Source organism: Triticum urartu, chromosome 2A (assembly GCF_056163025.1).
Source record: "Triticum urartu cultivar PI428250 chromosome 2A, HENAU_Tu73, whole genome shotgun sequence".
NCBI lineage: Eukaryota > Viridiplantae > Streptophyta > Magnoliopsida > Poales > Poaceae > Triticum > Triticum urartu.
The window spans coordinates 672844123-672865619 of NC_141874.1; the positions used below are offsets into that span (position 1 = coordinate 672844123).

The 21497-nt window shown below is 45.8% G+C and overlaps 1 protein-coding gene and 2 pseudogenes across 2 annotated transcripts; 2 read left to right on the forward strand and 1 right to left on the reverse strand.

The window, feature by feature from the left end:
- The first annotated feature begins 104 nt into the window (after positions 1-104).
- On the forward strand, positions 105-3022 carry LOC125534007 (uncharacterized; annotated as a pseudogene). Its single transcript, XR_015615434.1, has 4 exons — positions 105-237; positions 1341-2035; positions 2237-2392; positions 2640-3022. The product of XR_015615434.1 is annotated as an uncharacterized LOC125534007 (transcript).
- A 1492-nt stretch (positions 3023-4514) lies between these two features.
- Positions 4515-5254, forward strand: LOC147986621 (uncharacterized). The gene is made up of 3 exons (XM_087540105.1): positions 4515-4754; positions 4860-4948; positions 5034-5254. Exons 1-3 carry the CDS (start codon positions 4549-4551, stop codon positions 5093-5095), a joined length of 357 nt encoding a protein of 118 aa, XP_087396231.1. The 5' UTR covers positions 4515-4548; the 3' UTR covers positions 5096-5254.
- Positions 5255-5513: 259 nt separating this feature from the next.
- Positions 5514-15430, reverse strand: LOC125537804 (uncharacterized; annotated as a pseudogene).
- Positions 15431-21497: the final 6067 nt, after the last annotated feature.

Consider the following 21497-nt stretch of genomic DNA (forward strand, 5'->3'; position numbering starts at 1 on the left):
ACAAAAGAATATAAACCCTAGCCGTCCGCCCGGCCTCCGCCTCGACGCCAGAGCCCCAGTGGAAGACGATGAAATCAACCGCCGGCGCCGCAGATTGTTTGGGCATGGCAGTATCATCATCCAAGAAGGATGATGCTCAGAAGAGGAGGAGGAGGGGGCACAAGGGTGCTCTGCAGCTTCACCATCTGCCTCTTGTGAGCACACGCTACTCTGCTCTCATCTTTCAAGTATATTCTTGTAATTTATTGTGATTTTAGTAAGGGGGTCAATCAAGTTTCAATTAACTCGATCATCGCCCTCCTCACCTTATTATAGACATATAAAGGGAAAAAAAGGAAATAATCTTATACCCATCTGCCTCCGGCGAGTGAGCATGCGTACATGTTGATAAATAGTACCACTAGTCGGCTGATTCACCTTTTTCCAGTCATGATCGATGGCTCAACTTATGTTGGAAATAATGAGTCTAGTCTACCAACTGCACACTTATTTGTGGTTGCATATTTGAGTCTTGGGATGAGACATGTACGTCCCATTAATTCTATGTTGCATTTGGAGAGGATGAATCACTCTCGAAAAGGAATTTATTGATTCTCAATTTTTTGGGATAGCAGAGCGATGATTTACTTAACGGTGAAAATATAGATTCTGGACTAAACTATCAATCACGGCAAAATTAACAAACACTGTTCGTGAAGTTCATTGAAATTGGTAGACGCAGTGCTCTTACTCTCTTAGGAAGCAGTGCTCAAGCATCTGGGTTCGAATCCGAGTGGGAGCATGCATCATGAGCAATGCGATATGATAGAATTTTATTTTCTAACATGTAGATTCACATAGTTTTGTAATTTAATTATATGATCTCAGTCCCTCCAATTATCCAATTATCAATGTGCCTAGGAAGTCCTCCCATCAGTTAACATATATGACCTGTCCCATTATTAGTTAGCTTCCTTAAGTATTACAATTTCCTTGAGTACATTCCAGCAAGCATAACTAAGTCCATGAATCATAGCAATTCCATGTAACACATCTATAATTTCATATTGTATTAAGGTATTCTGAAATATTAATAATTCCAACCAATTGTTGCACGACACATTTCCTAAAACTAGACATTAAAAAGAAACTTATGATCAAATTGTATTGTTGTCGCATGCAGGATACTCTAAGTGACATGATGTCATTGTTAAGCTTCAAGGAGGCTGTGCGCATGAGCCTACTGTCGAGCCAGTGGAGACATCTCTGGAAATCATGCATCAGAGACTTGGTCTTCACTAGGGAGACAATGTGCTGCGCCACCACCACGACCATGAGCCGAGAGGAACATGATTGAGAAGCTTTCATCAGGAACGTCGAGTGCGTGTTGTGCCAGCTCGATCCCACCACTCCCAGGGACAAGTTCGTGCTCGAGTTCAAGCTCATCAACACAAATGTGCAGGCCCATGTTGACAGATGGGTCACCTTTTGTGCAGCATCGAGAGCGAAGCACATTGTCTTCGATTTCAAACCAGGGTCATGGGGCAAACACGACAATTCGTTCAGCTTCCCGCTCCACCTTTTCATCGATGGCGCTCCTGCCGTCAGGTCTTTGTGCCTCATGTCTGCCTACCTAAACCCACTACCTGGTTTTTGTGGCTTCACAAACCTTAGAAAGCTCAAGCTCGACTCGGTGTCTGGAGATATCCAGGGCCTGCTGTTGCCGTCGTGCTCCATGCTTGAGTGGCTTAGCATCGTGCGTCGCACCCTCCGCAGCTTGACTACTTCCCAGCCGTTGCGCCAGTTGCGATACCTGTGTGTGCACTACTGCTTCCATGTGCACAGGCTTGAGGTGCAAGCTCCGAACCTTAACACCTTCATGTATGACAGCTTGGAGGTCCACCCAGTGCCATTTATGCTTGATGGGTGTGTAGAGCTACAGGAGGTGACTATCAAGTTCCCAACATGGAGGGGTGACCTTTTTGACTACGCCTTTGCGGATCATGGTATGGCGAATGTGCCCAAGCTCTCCGTCGAACTTGCAATTGATGCCGAGGTGATCCTCTTGTTTTACATATTCGTTAACAAAAAAATAATATCTTGCATGTTAGTTATACTAGTAGTTTACTTTCAACTACTTCTAAAATTGTGCCTTGCCCTTTTTAGTGTGGATCCATGGTAATCAATTCGTTGTTCTTCGTGGTCTGATCATCCCATGTTTCCTTTTGTCATGGTTGTGTACGTTCATGTCATGCAGGTGCCTGGATGTGCAGAATGCCCTGGCAAGTTTGTCAACCTGAAGCATCTTATATTGAGCGTGGATGTCCTCGCGCGTGATTCGCGTACAAGTGGCATTCTTCGTTTGGCTTGCCTTTTGGAATTAAGCCCAGTTTTGAAGCATCTTGAACTGCATGTAGGTGATCCATCTCTTTGATGTTTATATGCTAATTGTCTGGTCCAGCAAAACATCATCCATAAACCTCATGGAGTGTAAATCACAAAGCCTAGCTTTTTCGCTTTGCGTTGTATATCCTGTCATAATATGTTTATATGCTAGTACTACATTAATTGCCCTTTTTAAATTTTTCAGAGAGGTGCTTTTATGAAATAATAAGAGATTAATCGTTGAGTTTGTTTTGTTTAATGCTTTGATAATGCAGCTGCTATGCCCAGTCGGAACATGGGAGACGTTGAAGCGGATAGAGGAGTTGCCCCCGGCCCGTGAGCTGCATTATCGTCTGAAGACGTTACTGATGACGGGAGTCTATGGCTACAACAACTTCTTTGTTCTGGCACTGCATTATGCTCGAGCGCATGGTCATCGATCCGGAGGCGAGGAAGAGGTATGTCTTGACTCGTGACGCGGTAGAAGAGAACGCGGTCCATGGGGGCCGACGGATGGCCAATGAACACCTTCGGGGACGGGGCTTGGATGGCATCCTCACCATCTTGTAACATCGACCTGACTTTTCTGGAACATGATATCATGACTCATTTGTAAAATTCGCAAATGTTTCCTGTTAAGAAGTTCAGAAGCAGAGTAATTGCCACACCACCCTGAAAAACTGCCAGCTGAGAGAGAGAAAAAGTCGAATCACCCCCCCCTCCCCCTCTCTTGCGACCGCGTCGCCCCCCCGCGGGTGACCGGCCGCGCGTCGGGCCTCCTCCCTCCAGGCTCCCCCCTCCCTTCTTCCTTCTCGCCGCCGTCGCCGGTGCCCGCGGCCGGCTTGGCCCTGGGGCTGCTGGTGGCGGCGGCCTCCTGGCCCTTCCCCTCCCGGTCGCTCTTCGGCGCGGGCGGAGCGGCTCCGGGGGGTGCATCTAGGTGGTGGGGGGCTGGCGTGGCGGCGGGGCTCCGTGGCGCATCCAGGCGAGTTACTGGGCGGCGGCGCAGCCGTTGGCGGCGGGGCGACGCGACGGCGGGATCTGGCGTTGTCCGCTCGGCCCAGATCTGGGCCCTTCGGGCCCCATCTGGGCCTGAGCGGGCCGACGGCGGGGATGGCTCCGGTGTCGCTTCTGGGAGGCGGGGGAGATGCGACGCGTGGCTGGGTGCCGGCGGCGACGACGCCGGCCTGCCGCATCGCGGCCGGCGGGGCTTAACGGGCCCGCTTCGGGCCTGGCTGGGTCAGGGGTGGCCCGGCATGCCCCGCTGCTGCGTCCGGACGGCTACCGCGACGGTGCCGGAGGCACGGGCCTCCCGCACGACGGCAGTGGAGGTGGTTCCCTCCCGCTCGGCGTCGATGTTGCTGCTCCCCTCGTGGTGAGCTTCTCTCCGGTCCTCTTGGCCTCGTGGTGGTGTTCGTAGTGAGGCGGCGTGGGTGGTGGCGCTACTGCGTTGGCGCATGGTGATGGGCGGTGGTTGGGCGGTCGGTTCGGTTCGGTTGGGCGGTTGGGGTTGGAATGCGGGAGAAATCCCTGCCGGCTTCGGCTCCGACGCGGTGACACCTGCGGATGCCACCATTCCTCCCTGGAGGGTGTCGGTGGTATCCACCCCCCACCTCCCTTCGCGTGCCCGGGGAAATCTGAGGACTCGTCCGGGCAGCAGCGTCATCGGCGTCGCATCCCTTCTTGGAGGTGCTGCTTGGTACGCGGCGGATCAAAGCCTCGGTCTGTGGTGTTTTGTTTCCGATGGGCGCCGCGGTGGCGGGTCATCCGCGCTTTGCCAAGCTGCCGTAGTTGGCATTTGTTTCTTCTTTTTTTTTCTTTTGGTGTGTTGTGCTGTTCGCCACAGCGTTATCTGTACTCGGCATTGGTTGCTTTGGAATACAAAGCGGGGAACCCTTTTTCGATAAAAACTGCCAGCTGAATCTATGTAACTGACTGCCTGTAAGCTACTTGTGCAGTGCACACACTGGAGTTGTGCATGTCTTAGATCTCGCATTAACAGGCACTGAAAAACGTCAGTCGTAATGACCATTGAACCAACCACTGTTAAATGGGATCCACGTAACAGTTGAAACCTCCCAGACGAGAGCGCCTATAAAACCCTCCCAGTTCACGCCCCTTTTCCCCAAGATCACCAACAGCGACACCGATCTCTTTCTCTTCAGCTGCCGCAACGCACCGGCAACCATGGCGAAACCCACAAGCCAGTCGGCGGCAGCGCTCGCCGTCCTGATGCTCGCCGTGGCCACTCTCACCCTCGCCGTCGCCCAGGCGCCACCGCCGCCCCAACGGAGCGGCCAGGAGATCCACCTGTTCCAGGTGACGGTTCGCCAGGTGGACGGCGCCGCGGAAGACGACTACAACTACAACCTGCTCGGTACCGTGCTCGGCAGGTCGGTCGCCTCGCCCTGTTCCTCCTGAACCCCTACCTCTCCAGGCTACATTTCCATGCCATTTTCTGACGCTTCTCTATCGTGTTTTCTCTCTGAAACCTCAAGCTACGAGGCCGCATGGGAAGTCATGTTCGAGACCGAGCCCCTGAGGTTCAGCGCCTACCTCACCAACAACCAGGCCCGCAGACTATCAAGTGAGTGAACATTCCTGGCTTGCTCCATCCTAGCTAGGAATACAGAGATATTTGATGTGTGAGTACATACGTTCTGGCTGAGCAGGAGTCAAGGGGGTGCTCGGAGTTCGTCAGAGGGACGATCCTGTGCCCAGGGCCAAGCACTGATACCGCAAGTGATTAACGGAGGTGTGAGCAGCATCAAAGGAAGGGAGCAACGCATAGCTTTCCTTTTACTCTTTCACAATAAAAAAAAGTGCCGCGGCCTTAATATTTGTGTTATACTGAAATCCAGCAAGCTTTGCTGTTATAAACCTCTCGCACAAAACTGACGATCCTCGATGTAAAAAACAAAATGATCTCCGGGGTTCATCAATACCCCAGTACGTAACATGTTCGGTTTTAACCCCGCAAAAGAAAATGTTCGGTTTCAAAAAAGAGAGTTGTAAGTGTGACTGTCAATACTATCTGGAACTGTTAAACGGCGGAGGACAAAAACCTGTTCGACAGAGCCAAAACCCCCTGGGATCATCTCCCGAAAAATTCTGATTCATGATCGTCGCTCTTCTTTGGTCCAGCAGCCTCTCTAGACAAAGTCGGGGTCGACAGTGTGCTGCTTGCACCCTTGGGGGCCGTAGTGCTCCGTGCTCTTGCGCACCACCGTGTGGCACGGAGCGCAGTAGTGAACCCGGCATGTCTCGCAGAAGATGTGGTTGTTGTTCCCAACCTGCTTAGATCAGAGACTGTTTTCATCCACCAGAAGCATCAAGAGAAAAAAGGAGTAGAAAACACTAGAGCTATCTTCAGAACACACTACTGAAAAATATCACTATTCCATACATGATACTCCCTCCGTCCCACAATGTAAGACGTTTTTGCAAGCCAGGTTGCAAAAACGTCATATATTGTGGGACGGAGGGAGTATATGGAAGCCACCAAACGTTTACCTTGAAATTCGGCTGGCGGCAACCCGGGCACAGATGCGCTCTGGACAGTGCCAGTTTCAGCTCTTTCTGCATGTTTCTGACGACATCATTCACCTCCACCTTCACTCTCAGCTTCTCCCTATCGATTTTGCATTGTTCACTGTCAAAAGGGAGCATTGGTTCAGAATTAGTTATCCAGAGAATAGATATGCTACATGATGCTTGACAGATCACACTTAACAAGGGGACATCACAAGACAATATGTACCTTGTATGACCTTGACTTGATGGCTTGCCACAGGCATAACAGAACGACTTCTCACAGTTTCTGCAAAGCATCTGGTCGCAGCCTGACACGCGTGAGATGGCAAAGCCACAATGCGGGCACATAACAGAAGAATGGAGTATTTCCTTGATGCTAAATATATCACTCGCAGAGACTTTACGTCCAGCATTGCCTTTGCTCAAGTTGCGTGCCTTCTCGCGCTCCTGTATAAAAATAAATAGCGCAATAAACAATGTGATCTCGATACTGTTCTCATTGCATTGAAAGAGTCTTAACACAAATGATGAATAGCCATAAAACAAATGACTGAACTTGGAATGCCCATCTTGCTGGAAATGGCACCATGTTTTGCAATAACCTTAAAGTAAAATGATGTGCTCTTCTGAAAACAGAATTAGTTTATGAATAGTTACTTTATCTAGAATACAGATATATTATATGCAAGTAGAGCTATAGCTTTTTCTAGAATATATAGAAAGGTCTGTGCATCTTTCTATTAAGAAGAACACCATGATGTGTGGCTTGTACATTATCTTGTAATGGATTTTCCTTGAGTAATTTCCACTTAGACCAGGTATTGTGTCGCTAGTTGCATTTTGGACTAGGTATGTTTAAATGTTGTACATAAGTACATAACACCAGGTCTGGTCGGTTTAGCAAAAACCCAACTCTTTACCAGCTCAGTCCCACCTGTCAGATTCCACGGTGGCATCAGATCAGGTACTATGTGACATTCAAAGTGCCATGTTAAGTTCTCTAATGATAGTTCGGTAGGGAAAATACGACTAAACACAGCACAGACATTCCCATGTCTGGAACTTCACTAGATTCCATGATTCGCCATTCAACAGTGAAGAGCTAAAGAAAACTATGTTTACAGTTCTGAAAAAATGAATAAGTTATATATTCTATGAAATATCCAATGATAATTTTGGCATTCCCAATAGTTGTGTTCTTATATGTTGGAAGTTAGCTCTTGTATTAAACATAACAGCTAAAACTTACAACAGAATATGCACCGTTAGATGGATTTTAATCAGAACATGGACAGTTAGCTAACACTTATTTCAAAAAAAGAAAGAATATGTAGTGTTTATATGGATTTTGAACCTGTACAGAAATAAGTTTTTCTTCTGGAGTCATGCATCTCTCCCCTACGTGGCGACGATTTCTGCAGCGGACGCAGAAGGTGAAGAGGCAATTGGAGCACTGGGCGCTGTCCTCATCTGCCAGGCAAGCTGTTTCACATCTTGGACAGTAAGCTACATCAGCCCTTGAGTCTAGAGTCTTCTGAAATACCAATCTTTCCCACCGTTCAAAACCTGCATCTCCAAGCAACTTCTTCAATAGTTTAGGAGGAATAGAACATCCACATTTGTCATCAGGGCACACCAATTTCAGGACTGATCCTTGACATGCAACTTTGAGTATGTCTCCATGCACCTCCAGCAATAGTAATGACGGCATGGAAGTTCTACGAAGTCGATGCCTGAGGGGAATCAAAAGAATTAAGATACAGATTAAACTTTTAAATATTCCAGACTCTAAGCATGATGGAACTTGGATTGTTAATGAGAATGTACCTCAGCAGCATGACACATGAACATGATTAATTGTGCTAATGTTGCAATTATAGAAACTGTGTAAAGAAGCTTATAAATATTAATTTTTTACAGGGAAAGTAAGCTTATCATTCAATAAGGGATTAGCTTCATAGGCATTTGGACTATATCTGGGTTCCTGCAGAACCTTTAACTTGTATTTCCTCATGATATATGTACACTAATAGAAAAGGGGGCAAAGGTCCAAACCGGGTCAGCCCATTAGTCCCGGTTCAGTCACGAACCGGGACTAATGTGAGCATTGGTCCCGGTTCGTGCGACTAAGGCATTAGTCCCGGTTCACCTGAGCCCTTTAGTCCCGGTTTGTGGATCGCTTTTTTTGTTTTGAAAAAATCAAAAGAAAATGATAAAAACTTCAAAAAAATAAAATCCTTCGAGAGGTAGTTATATTACTACATCTACTAGTTAGGAAAATTTAAAAACTTAAATTTAGACATGTTTTGCAAAAAATGTAGGGAAAATGTAAAACGGCTATAACTTTTGCATACGATGTCGGAAAAAAACGTATAATATATCAAAATATTCAGAACGAAAATCCGCTTCCGATTTTGACAGCCTATGGCCTGTTTGCAAATTTTTAGAATCCTCAAATTCTAAAAGGAAAAAAGTTATGCTCAAATTTCAGTTTTTTTTGAATTTTTGTTAAATCCGGTCAAACTATGGTCAAACTACTTATTCAAGAAGTATTAGTGTTACTAAATAATTATTCAAGAATATTAGTGTTACTAAATAATTATTTCAGTTTTTTTGAATTTTGGTCAAATATGGTCAAACTGTGGTCAAACAATGGTCAAACTACTTATTCAAGAAATATTAGTGTTACTAAATAATTATTTCAGTTTTTTTGAATTTTGGTCAAATCTGGTCAAACTATGGTCAAACTGTGGTCAAACTACTTATTTAAGAAATATTAGTGTTACTAAATAATTATTGTTTTTAGAACAATAGTTTCAAACTCAAACAGTGAAATGTGTGACTTCATGATCAAGCTAAATTTCTGAGGGTTAATAGGATTGACATCTTACTATTGTTAGGAAAACAACAAGTGCAGACTTGGAAACGAGGGAGAATAGAACCTAAAAGTTAAGTGTGCTCAGGCTGGAGTAGTGAGAGGATGGGTGACCGTTCGGGAAGTTAGATGATGAGGGGTGATTAGAGATTAAAGGTTAAAATAATTCAGAAATTTGAAATAAAAAAAATTCAAAAAAAAAATTTTCAAAAAAAAATCATAAAATTTCCTTTAGTACCGGTTGGTATTACCAACCGGGACTAAAGGTGGACCTTCAGGCAGCGGCCACGTGGAGGGCCTTTAGTACCAACCGGAACTATGTTTTGGCTTTAGTACTGACCCTTTAGTCCCGGTTCTAGAAACGGGACTAAAGACCTTTTTTCTAGTAGTAGTAGTAAAGGGGCCATGGCCCACATTGTTAGTTTCGCCTAGATATGGGGTGCAAAATAATTTTATATTTCTTATCAGGTTTAACTTGTCTACTAACTAGTTGAAAGAAGTTTGAACTAAAGCCAAAACATAGTTACTTTTTCTAATGATTGTTTGACTGCAGATATACGTTGATTTTATATAAAAGCAGTATGGTATGCAAAAAATAGATATACCCAGCAATATCCCAGAATGTAGAGTATCTGAATTCTAATAATCAGGCATTATACACCAGAACTAAAATTTCCAAAAACTATACCAAAATTTGGTTTGGATTGTGCATAAATCATGGTGCCCTGGCTCCATGGAGCACCAATTCAGTGTCCAATATATACTGTATCAGTAGTGTTCTCCCTTACTGTTTCAAAACAACAGATTTAAGTTATGATGGAGATGTAGTTGTGAAATGAGCAGCAGGGAGAGTATCCAAGCATCAAATGGAGCATCTGAATTACCTGGGTGCTCACTGAAACAAATTGTGTAGACATGGAGGCCACGACGAAATGTTTCAAGGCATTGCTCTTCATCATAGCTGATCAACTGTTGAACAACATCCTCTACAGACAGAATCTCTCCAGTAACACGAGCATCCACAGGAGCCATCGTACTATCAGACTTGTGTATGATTATCCCGCCATCAAAACCAAGATGAGAGAGCGTAGAACTCTCCAGCCACTGCACCCACTCAAAAATAACTTCCTGTCCAGACTGCTGTGCCCAAATTGAGTCAAGCATATGACAAAGGGTCGAGACCTTCACACTATCCAACCACTGTACACCGAGAGAGAGGTATGGAGGATGATGGCTCGGGTACGATGGAGGCATAAGGCATGTCAGTGATATTGGAGCCAAGTGCTCGACACTGAATTTGGACTGGTGCTTCTAGAACCATCTGTTCACGGATCCCATGTTGATATTGGTAGCAATGGCCCTGTTTGGATCATGGGGTTAGAGCTAGTTTGGGTTAGTTGGAGGCTCAAATAACCCAAAAGTATCCAAACAGGGAGGGTTAGAGTGGGTTAGTTCTATCTAACCCAACTATCCCGATGGAGAGGTGCTTATTTGGGTTAGAGTGGGTTAGAAAATAACTCTAACTCTAACTGTGTTAGAGTATCCAAACAGGGCCAATGATTGGGTTGAAGTTTTTTATGGCAAGTTTAATGATACGAGGTGGCAACTTTGACCCTGTTTGGATACTCTAACTCAGTTAGAGGTTAGAGTTAAATTCTAACCATGAACTAACTCTAATCAAAGAGGTGTTTGGATGGCAGGGTTAGATGGAGCGCGGATACGGCGAGGCGCCTTCACGGGCAGTGTGAGAGGGAGGGAGGAAGAGGACGAGAAGCTTCGAGGAAGTGGGAAGGGATCTGCTGCGGGGAGAGCGAGAGAAAAAAAATTAGTGGTCCTGAGAAGAACTAACCCAAATAAGCATCTCTTGGGTGGGTTAGTTTTTTTTGGTGGGTTAGATGCATCTAACCCAAACTAACCCCTGGTCCCGTTTGGATACTCTAACTCAGTTAGAGGTTAGAGTTAGATTTAACCATGAACCAACTCTGAACTAACTCTAACCAAAGAGGTGTTTGGATGGCGGAGTTAGATTGACAATAAATACCCTTTCTCAATCATTTGGCTATTTTGGACCCCTTTTCCTGCCGGATTTGGTGGAGCGAGCCCTGGCCGAGGCAGACGGGGACACGCCCGACAAGGAGCTGCGCTGGCCTCTCGCGCAGCCCGCCGACCGAATCCGCCGTCCCTGTGCAAGGAGTCGCGCTGGCCGAGGCCGACGGGGACGGGCCGCGCAAGGAGCCGCGACTGCTTACCGGTGGGCGGACGGGCAGGCGGACGGGCAGCGGGAAGACGAGGGGGTTGGAATGGGAGGATAGGGCGGGGTTGCTTACCGGCGGTAGATGGGGGCGCGGATACGGCGAGGCGCCTTCAGGGGCGATGCGAGAGGGAGGGAGGGAGAGGACGAGAAGCTTCGAGGAACTGGGGAGGGATCTACTGCGGGCAGAGCGAGAGAAAAAATGTTTTTTAATGGTCCCAAGGAGAACTAACTCAAATAAGCACCTCTTGGGTGTGTTGGATTTTATAGGTGGGTCAGATGCATCTAATCCAAACTAACCCTCTTGTTTGAATATTTTTGGCTTAGTTGAGTCCAAACTAACTCTAACTCGTGGAACCAAACAAGGCCCATGTTTGGATATTTTTGGATTAGTTAAGTCCAAATAACCCAAACTAACTCTAACCCATGGATCCAAACAGGTTAGCATGGCAAGTTTCAGTTTTTTTTTTTTGAATGACAAGTTTAGTTAGCTGTAAAAAAATGTCAACGTCAAAGTGCCTCGTGCCACGCATGGATTATCATTTGGGTTTTCTTTTTGGAACTTTTAAAGGATTTCAACTTTAAATTGAATTCATTTTTCAATGGAACACTTTTATTTTGCGGGAATCAATGCGACACATTGGTTCAAAGGAACGAGGCTACACAAAGCTCGACATTTTTTTCTTGCACTCGCGCGACCTAGTGATAACACTTTGTTAATGTTTTGCTTGCATTGCTCTCTTTCAGAAACTTTTTCCAAATAGTCATCTCCACCTCTAGGCTTATCATATTCGTACGCATCCCATGGCGTTCACACTTGAGTCAACCCAAGCATGTGTCTGTAACCAGCTTCTCCCCCCGACAACACTATCTGGATTGTGATCATGGGGCAGCGGGGATGGGACTGGGATTCAAACCAATTGATTTAGGAAATGCCTAGAACTCATCTAGCTGAGTTATAATATGATCTCATTCACCTGATGTAAGCTGATGTCACGTGATAGTTGTCCCAGCCCGCTTTTGTTTTCTTTTTTGAGACAAAGCCCGCTTTTGGTTGTTCCTCGTAACCAGGCTCCCGAAATCCAACGCGGTCTAGTGGTGGCGTCTATTGGGCTGTCAAATTGATTTAATTCCCGCACAGGCCGTTTGGGCTTTTCGGCCTGTTCACAAGTCATTGGGTGTTAAAACAAGCCGGTCCATTGGCAGATGCAGCGCTGTATCACGTGGGTCATAAAAAAAAGGCCGGAAAAGCACTTATATGGGATCTTGAACTCACGATCTAACAATGCTGAATGCGTGCTGTAAGCCACCACAGCTAATGGGCGTTGTTACACCATGAAACTTTCAAGAACTATCTATCATGAGAGATCGAACAGTTTTAGTACTTTTTCAAATATTTCTTGAAAAATTATATTTAAAAAACTTGAAAAAAATCTTTAGAAATTCCCAAACATTTTTTGCATTTATGAACAAAATTTGAAAACATGAACATTTTTGAATTTGTGAACAGATTTTGAACAAAACGGAAACATTATTTTAAGTTCCCCAACTATTTTGAATTTGTGAACAAAATAAAATAAAGTGAATTTTTTTAGAAAACAGGAAGATTTTTCAATTTCTAAACAAAATTTAAAAAAGCATGAGCATTTTTAAAATTCACGGACTTTTTTGAATTCATGAATAAAATTTCAAAATAGGAACATTTTTTGAAGTTTAGAACGTTTGTGTAAACACAAAAAATTGTTAAAATTTGCAAAGTATTTTTTGAAAATCATGAACGTTTTTTAAAAGAGAAAAAACTTTTAAAAAGAAAATGTAAAACGAAAGAAAACGAAAAAGAAAAGGGAGAGAACATGTAGTTGCGACCACCCTAAAAAGTTGCAACTGCGACTACCCTAGATAAACTTGCAGTTGCGAGAGGCCTTCAAAAACTTGTAATAGTGACTACCCTAGAGAAACTTGCAGTTGTGACCGGCCTTCAAAAACATGCAATTGCGACTACCCTAGAGAAACTTGCAGTTGCGACCGGCCAAACTTGCAATTGCGACTACCCTAGAGAAACTTGCAATTGCAACCGGCCTTCAAAAACATGCAATTGCGACTACCCTAGAGAAACTTGCAGTTGCGACCAGCCTTAAAAAACATGCAATTGCAACTACTCTAGAAAAACTTGCAGTTGAGACCTGCCTTGAAAAGTTGCAATTGCGACTGCCCTAGAGAAACTCGCACTTGCGACTGGCCTTCAAAAGCATGCAATTGCGACTACTCTAGAGAAACTTGCAGTTGCGACCGACCTTGAAAACTTGCAATTGTGACTACCCTAGAGAAACTTGTAGGTGCGATCGGCCTTTGAAACACTTGCAATTGCCGGTACCCTAGAGAAACTTGTAGTTTGTGGCCGGCCTTTGAAAAACATGCAGTTGCAATCCCCTAAAAAACGACTACCCTATGGAAAACATGTAGTTCTAATCCCATTTAAAAATGAAAAGAAGACGAATGAACAACCACTGCCCGTCGATTTAGGTTTTCTTAAATAGAAAGCAAAAACCATCATGGGTCGTGAGCATCGTTAACAAACAATCAGAAAAAATTGAAGGACAGGTCAAAAAACAACGAGCCGCGTGTAACATTCATTGGACAACCTACATGAATCCCGACGCAAATTGATCTGACGACTGATGACGCAAAAAATGAAAAATAGCACAAATAAGAAATTCAAGACAAACATACAAAAAAAATAAAAAAAATAAAGACTGAGTGGGCAAATGGAGGAAAAGCTCACGAGAAGTACATAAATGCTTGCCTTGACTCTCCCTGTTCTGCACAATACACCGACGAAATGAGGCCAGGTACATCCATTCAAAACAGTCAAGTATAAAAGCACAACACACCTAGCACGCCCGCCCTGACAAACCGGCCCAAGACGTGCCGCACACTAAGAAAAACAGATAACAGGCCGCGCCCCACATCTTCTCGATAGCAGCACAAATGTCAGCGTGTTCTTACATCAGATGGACGTCAACGTGAATGAGACCACAGATAAATCTCTGCTAGCTGAGTTTCAGCAAAACCGATTGATTTATCCTCCTCATTAGGACATGGGGGAGATAGAGACCTTCCTCAAGAAACTTGTTTCCTTGCAACTATACCATTAACCTAACTTGGGGAGAGATCGGAAGAAATCAAATGTTAGACTCATTTATGAATACATTGGGGGCAAAATTGGAAACCCTAGCTAGTATCTGTGTTTTCCTTAAGACCACTAGCTCTAACCGCCCTTGGTTTGTCTTTCCTAAACCTTTGTTTCATGTGCCAATTTGCAAGCGGATTTGATTGATTAGGAAATTCCGACTTCACCAAGTTGCTAAACTTGGAACCAGTCCAGCCAAAGACAATGTTTGTTGTTCATATGTCAAGGGCTAAAAAGTACGTTGTGACGCCCGGATAGTTAAGCTACAGTAAACCTACGCTAATGATGCCACGCCACCTTTATTACTGTGGATAAACCTCGCGTTAGATCAAAACTACTCAAATTCAAACTTGAGTTTTTGTCAAACATAAAAAAATCTTCAAACGTTAAAACTAAAATGTTCGGAGTGTGATAAATAAAGCATAGGTAATTATGGTGAAGAAACCACAATTTTATAAAAGGTTTAAGTGCACTAAAATATTTAAAACAACAGCAAAACATTTAACTAACTACCCTTTTCAATTTGATAAAATATTAAACTATTTGTTTTATTGCCAAAAACTTATGGGGCAGTGGCATACTTATTAAAACTAAATTAGGAACCAGTGGTGTAGTTTATAGAACCAAATTCAAAAGGAAACTAAAATAAAAACAGTAAAACAAAAATATAAAATAAAACAAAAATCAATAAATAAATAAAGCCCTCTTGTTTCCTCGGCCTTAGCCCACCCAGGCCGGCCCATTCAAACCCCCTCGTCCACTTCCCTGTTCACCGGGCGCACCCGACCGTGCCCGCGGTCGCCCCCAAACCGCCCCTCACCGGCAGCGCCGCGGGGGGATAAGGGCGCCACGCACCCCCCCCCCCCCTCGATGCCTCGGGCTCTCCTTTCCCCACCTGCCTCCACTCACCGCTCTCCTCTCGCCTTCCTCAAGGTCCTGAGCATGGTCGTCACCGCCACCTCATCGTTCCCGTGGCCATCGTCCTCCTCTCCGGCCGATCCTGCGCCAGGAGCACCGCCGACGACCTATGCTTCCTCCCCGACCACGGCCTCGAGCAGAAGACCACCACAGCGCCGGGATCGACCGGTTCTTCTTCGGTTGTCGCCGACGATCGTCACCAAATTCCCCATCGCTGCTGCTTCTAAACTTTCGACGGGCCTTCTTGTGCCTTCTCGATGAGCGCCCGCGCTTTTCCCCTCTCTGCCTCGCTCTTTTCCATCGCTGCATCGCCCGCAACCAACGTTGCTGTTGCTCGTCGCCGTCGTTTGCTTCGCCACCGTCCATCACCGCTACGGACCACTCCGGCCGCCCCCACACATGCTGCAGCCGCCACTCGACACAGCTGACTGTCCGTGTCCGAACGTCGCTGCCCGTTTGCCTACCCCTGTCCACCCCGCACCGCCTATGCACCGCCGCGCCACGCCCCGCCGCAACGCCCAGCTCGCCCCGCCATCGCCTCCATCGCGACCCCCTGCTCGTCGCTATGCGCCCTCCCCGCAGCCGGCCGCCGCGCCAACTTCCCCGGGCCTGTGCCGCGGCGCCTCCCCTGGTCGCCCGCCCGACTCCCCTCGTCCCCGCCGCGTCGACCGTCCCTGCTCCCGCATGCTGCTCCTTCTGATGCTGCCTCCCCACCGCGCCTCGCCGCTTCCCGCCACGAGCGCGTGCCTCCCCTGGCTGCCGGCGAACCGCCGTGCCGGCCGCATCCGCCGCTACCTCCGGCGAGCCCTGCGCGCGCACACCGCCGCCCCGACCATGGTTCCTGCTGTGTGTTGGTTGGCCCCCTATTTTCGATTAGAGGGGATAGCCCCTTACCATTTACACTTAACCACCCCCAATAAGGTGCTACTGACCCCTGGGCCCCACCACTAAAAAGTTTAAAAATAACCTCTGTTAGTTAGTTGGCCCTATGACAGGTGGGCCCCCTATCTAGTTTGACCAAGTCAAAATGCTGACTAGAATAGCCTAGTCACTAACAAGAGGGTCCCACTAGCCCTTTGACCAGTCAAAGTCTCCAGTTGACTGCTGACTGGGCAGTCAACTGGGACCCACCGTCAGCCTATGTGCACTTTGCTGGGTACACTTATGTGTACCCGTAGCAATTTAACCTTTTATTTTCAAGTAAATAATAATTCCGGAAAATGTTTAAAACTTTGAAAAATCATATAAAATAATCCGTAACTCGGATGAAAAAACTTTGTACATGAAAGTTGCTCAGAACGACGAGACGATTCCGTATACGCAACCCGTTTGTCCGTCACACATCCCTAGCATAGCAAACATGCAACTTTTCCCCTCCGGTTCACCTGTCCGAAAACACGAAACACCGGGGATACTTCCCCGGATGTTTCCCCCCCTTCGCCGGTATCACCTCTTACCGCGTTAGGGCATACCTAACACCGTTGTTTTCTTAGTCATGCATCGTTATGCACCTGTTTGCATTGTATTCATATTTTCTCCCCCCTCTTCTTCCGCTAGACACCGAGACCGACGCCGCTGCTACCCAGTACGACTACGGAGTTGACGACCCCTCTCTCTTGCCAGAGCAACCAGGCAAGCCCACCCCCTTGATCACTAGATATCGCCTATTCTCTTCTATACTGCTTGCATTAGAGTAGTGTAGCATCTTACTATTTTCCGTTACCCTATCCTCATGCATAGCCTGTCCTTGCTGCTACTGTTGTTACCTTTACCTGCAATCCTAATGCTTAGTATAGGATGCTAGTTTATCATCAGTGGCCATACATTCTTGTCCGTCTGCCATGCTATACTACTAGGCCGTGATCACTTTGGGAGGTGATCACGGGCATATACTATATACTATACACTGTTACATTACCTATGGTACTGTTCGGAGTTGGGGGCTGAAGGGGCAGGTGGCTCCATCCCGGTAGAGGTGGGCCTGGGTTCCCGACGGCCCCCGACTGATACTTTGTGGCGAAACGACAGGGCAGGTTGAGACCACCTAGGAGAAAGGTGGGCCTGGGCCTGGTCGGCGTTCGCGGATACTTAACACGTTTAACGAGATCTTGATATTTGATCTGAGTGTGGCCACTGGCTTATACGCACTAACCATCTACACGGGGACACTTATGGGCACTCGACGTCGTGGTATCAGCCGAAGCCTTCGTGACGTCAACGACTGAGCGGCGCGCGTCGGGTTGGACTGGAACGCCTACTCTTGTATAAGGGAGGCTAGGTCTGCTCACCGGCCGCGTACGCAACGTGCAGGTGTGCAATGGGCGATGGGCCCAGACCCCTGCGCCATAGGATTTAGACCGACGTGCTGACTTCTCTGTTGTGCCTAGGTAGGGCTGCGACGTGTTGATCTTCTGAGGCCGGGCATGACCCAGAAAAGTGTGTCCGGCCAAATGGGATCGAGCGTGTTGGGTTATGTGGTGCACCCCTGCAGGGAAGTTAATCTATTCGAATAGCCGTGATCTTCGATAACAGGACGACTTGGAGTTGTACCTTGACCTTATGACAACTAGAACCAGATACTTAATAAAACACACCCTTCCAAGTGCCAGATACAACCGGTGATCGCTCTCTCATAGGGCGACGAGGGAAGGATCATCGGTTAGGATTATGCTATGCAATGCTACTTGGTGAACTTACCATCTACTCTCTTCTCCTGCTGCAAGATGGAGGTGGCCAGAAGCGTAGTCTACGATAGGACTAGCTATTCCCCTCTTATTCAGGCATTCTGCAGTTCAGTCCACATATGATACCCTTAATCCATTTGATACCAATGCATACATATGTAGTGTAGCTCCTTGCTTGTGAGTACTTTGGATGAGTACTCACGGTTGCTTTGCTTCCTCTTTTCTCCCTTTCTATACCCGATTGCTGCGACCAGACGTTGGAGCCCAGGAGCCAGACGCCACCATCGACGACGACTACTACTACTCGGGAGGTGTCTACTACTACGTGCAGCCCGCTGACGGCGACCAGGAGTAGTTTAGGAGGATCCCAGGAAGGAGGCCTGCCCCTCTTTCGATCTGTATCCCAATTTGTGCTAGCCTTCTTAAGGCAAACTTGTTTAACTTATGTCTGTACTCAGATATTGTTGCTTCCGCTGACTCGTCTATGATTGAGCTCTTATATTCGAGCCTTCGAGGCCCCTGGCTTGTAATATGATGCTTGTATGACTTATTTTATTTGTAGAGTTGTGTTGTGATATCTTCCCGTGAGTCCCTGATCTTGATCATACACATTTGCGTGTATGATTAGTGTACGATTGAATCGGGGGCGTTACAAGTTGGTATCAGAGCCGACTGCCTGTAGGAATCCCCCTTCCACACTCCTTGGCCGAAGTCGAGTCTAGACATTACAAAACTTTTTACTAACATGGTTGTGTGTCTTACGGGCCCACGTCACCATTTGGGTGGTATTAGGATCTTTTACTCCTCGTCTATACTCTGGGACTCTGATCTCTCTTCTATTCGGGTTAAATGATTTTGCTAACTCTAACTCTAGGTTCTCGTAAATACTTTATCCCGAAGAGCCCCTTCATTCCAGATGATGGCCTGCTTCACCAGAAGATTCCAAAGATACTCTCCATTATTATCTCGAGACCTTGTGCCCACCACTTTTGCTATTCCCGACCACCGATAAATCCTTATGGATAATTGCTTACGCTTGTTGTTCTTACCTTTGTTCCTAGTTGCCCCTGTTATTACTTGATACCCTGAAAATTGCTTCGATAATTCGAGAAACCTTTGTGCCCACCGCTTTGCAGCTCTTTGCCGCAGACATACCCTTACGGATAATTTCTTTCACTTATCGAGTATCCGCTCATCCCCAGTTGATTCATGTATTTCACAAAAGTCTTCGAAATACCATTCGATCCTCGAAAATCCTCAACAACCTATTGCTCTTGAAATTCTTGCCTGCTTGCATTATGATTAACCTCATAAGTCTGGTAATCTTATTGGCATCATTATTCATTATCAGTTTGAGTCTGTTGAATCAATATGTTACGAATGCTCGCATTCCTTAATCAGATCCTTCGTTTTGTCCTTTCGGCTCAGACGTCATTTTAAACATGAGCTGGATCTCGACCAATCAAATTGCCATCGATTGTACCTCTAAGGCTATTCAACTTATCCAGCCCTAATCAGAGCATTGCTTCTGATCCCTTGTCTTGGAATTCATAATTCCTTTGCATTTGAGCTTTGAGTTAGTCAGTTGTTTCTATAATCTGATCCCCTTGCATTCTTTCTTCCTCTAGTTGAGTACCGATACTCACATCAGATCCCTTATGGACCACCAGATCCTTTGTTGGATTTTGTCCGACACCATCCTTCATATTCATTGAACTTGTGAGCCTTTCATCGGATACATAATGCCTTTGGTATATTGTATCCCTTGCTTTTGTCAACCATGCTCTGCTCCCGAGCTTGAGTTATTCGCTCCTGAAGTTGGTGGTATGTGTTCATAAGATGCCCCGATGGGTTAAACCTATGCCTTCCTTACTCTGTGTGAACCCGAAAGATTTCACAGGTCATAATTATCTAGTATTGCACCAGGTAAAACTTTCGACAACTAATGTCATTTTCGAAAAGCGAGAGGTGAATGGAAGGTTATACATTGAAGGAGTGGGAGTCAACCTTGAACTTTGTGTTCATGCCCATGGACACGATGTATATCCTATCATGGAAGCTCCTTGTAATAATAACTATTCCCTTAATATAATTTGGTATCTGTATATTGAGCCTTTGCAATCGTGGTTCTGACCATGATTGTTCTCCTTTGATTCCATTTCTCAGAAAAGATGAAGTACTTGTGTTCTGCAGATCATTTAACGTGTCCACCCTCTACTCTGCCCTACCGTCGAGTATTACACTCTGGTATCTCGAGAATATCATGTAACTGCATAACTTCTTATGGGTTCTTCATCAACTGTTATTTCCCATCGATTCCAATTTTCCTGGGTTTTGGGTTGTCGTCAACCGAGAACACCGAATTGTGAATCAAGTTTGCACTCCGATTCGATAACTCTAAGTAATTTTTGTTGCTTACAAGTTTAATAATCCTTCAAGTCATCCCAAGCCTTATCGGCTATATCATTATCGTACTAAATTTTAACTGTGCTACCTGGTCCTTCTTCCTAGAGCACAATTTTGACGATGAGCTAAGCTTACGTCGATCTTCCTCATCATGCCATTTCGCCTTGAACAACGAACTTGGTTTGGAGTTTGTGTCATACCCTTGGTTACAATAACCTTTCGCTTCACCATTCATTTGACTCGATGTCATCACCGATCGATTACGTCTTGAAATCTCTCGACAAATGTGTCGGATCACCTTCAATACTTTGACTTCTTTCGAGATGTCAACTGTGTTCATGTTGAGAAATACCCTCCTTGCCCTCGATGATTTTTTTTATCGTCGACAACACCCTGAACTTCTTTTCATCGTGAGCTTCTCCATGTTATGGATGCAACTTGCTATCCTATTTGCATTATATTCTACCTTGAAGTATTATTGTCCTTTATGCCGAGTATGTTGTGAGGATTGCTTCACCTCTTTGAAAATTCTTGGCATAGTGATACTTCTCACCGTCACCATTCTTTCTTGGTCCCCGTGTTGATTCTAACCGGGGTACCATCTAACAAGCGGTGCTGCTTGGATTTTGTACTTCTGGCAACCCTATTGCTTTGAATGTTAATGATCGACAGTTCGTTCTTAGGCTGTTGATTATTGAATCGTCACTCTAACATTGATCTTGCTGCCTAAGGTCGTATTTCGGTCACACCTTTCAACTAATGATTAATGGTGTATGTTTTCCTCGGGCATACAACATTATATCATTTGAATTTTCAAATGTCATCTCCTTGTGCACATAATTGTGGAAATCCATCCGTGTGGAATTCTCGATGAATCGTCGTTGAGTCCATCAACCACCTCCTCATCCTCTTCTTGGTTTTAATGATGGACTCTTGTTTCAAACTTGCTTCCATAGTTCATTTCCCGAGGATCTTATAATGTCATCTCGTCAATTTGTGTCGCACCTTTTTCTGCTCAGGCATCCAGAGTCTAAGGTATCCTGACACCAATCAGATCTGAATCTCGGTCAGATATGATGGTCGGAATATATTTTCAAGAGTTATAACATTGGTCTTTATATGACTCGGTAAGGTGATGTCATGCCTAGCACGCCTGACCGGAGGGCCTATTGTTATAATTTTCCTTTTAGCAAGGCTATCCATTCTTCCATGAGGAAATTGTAAGACTTATTCTACAAGTTTTTCCTGATGGATCCTTCCTGTATCCAAAGTCTGACC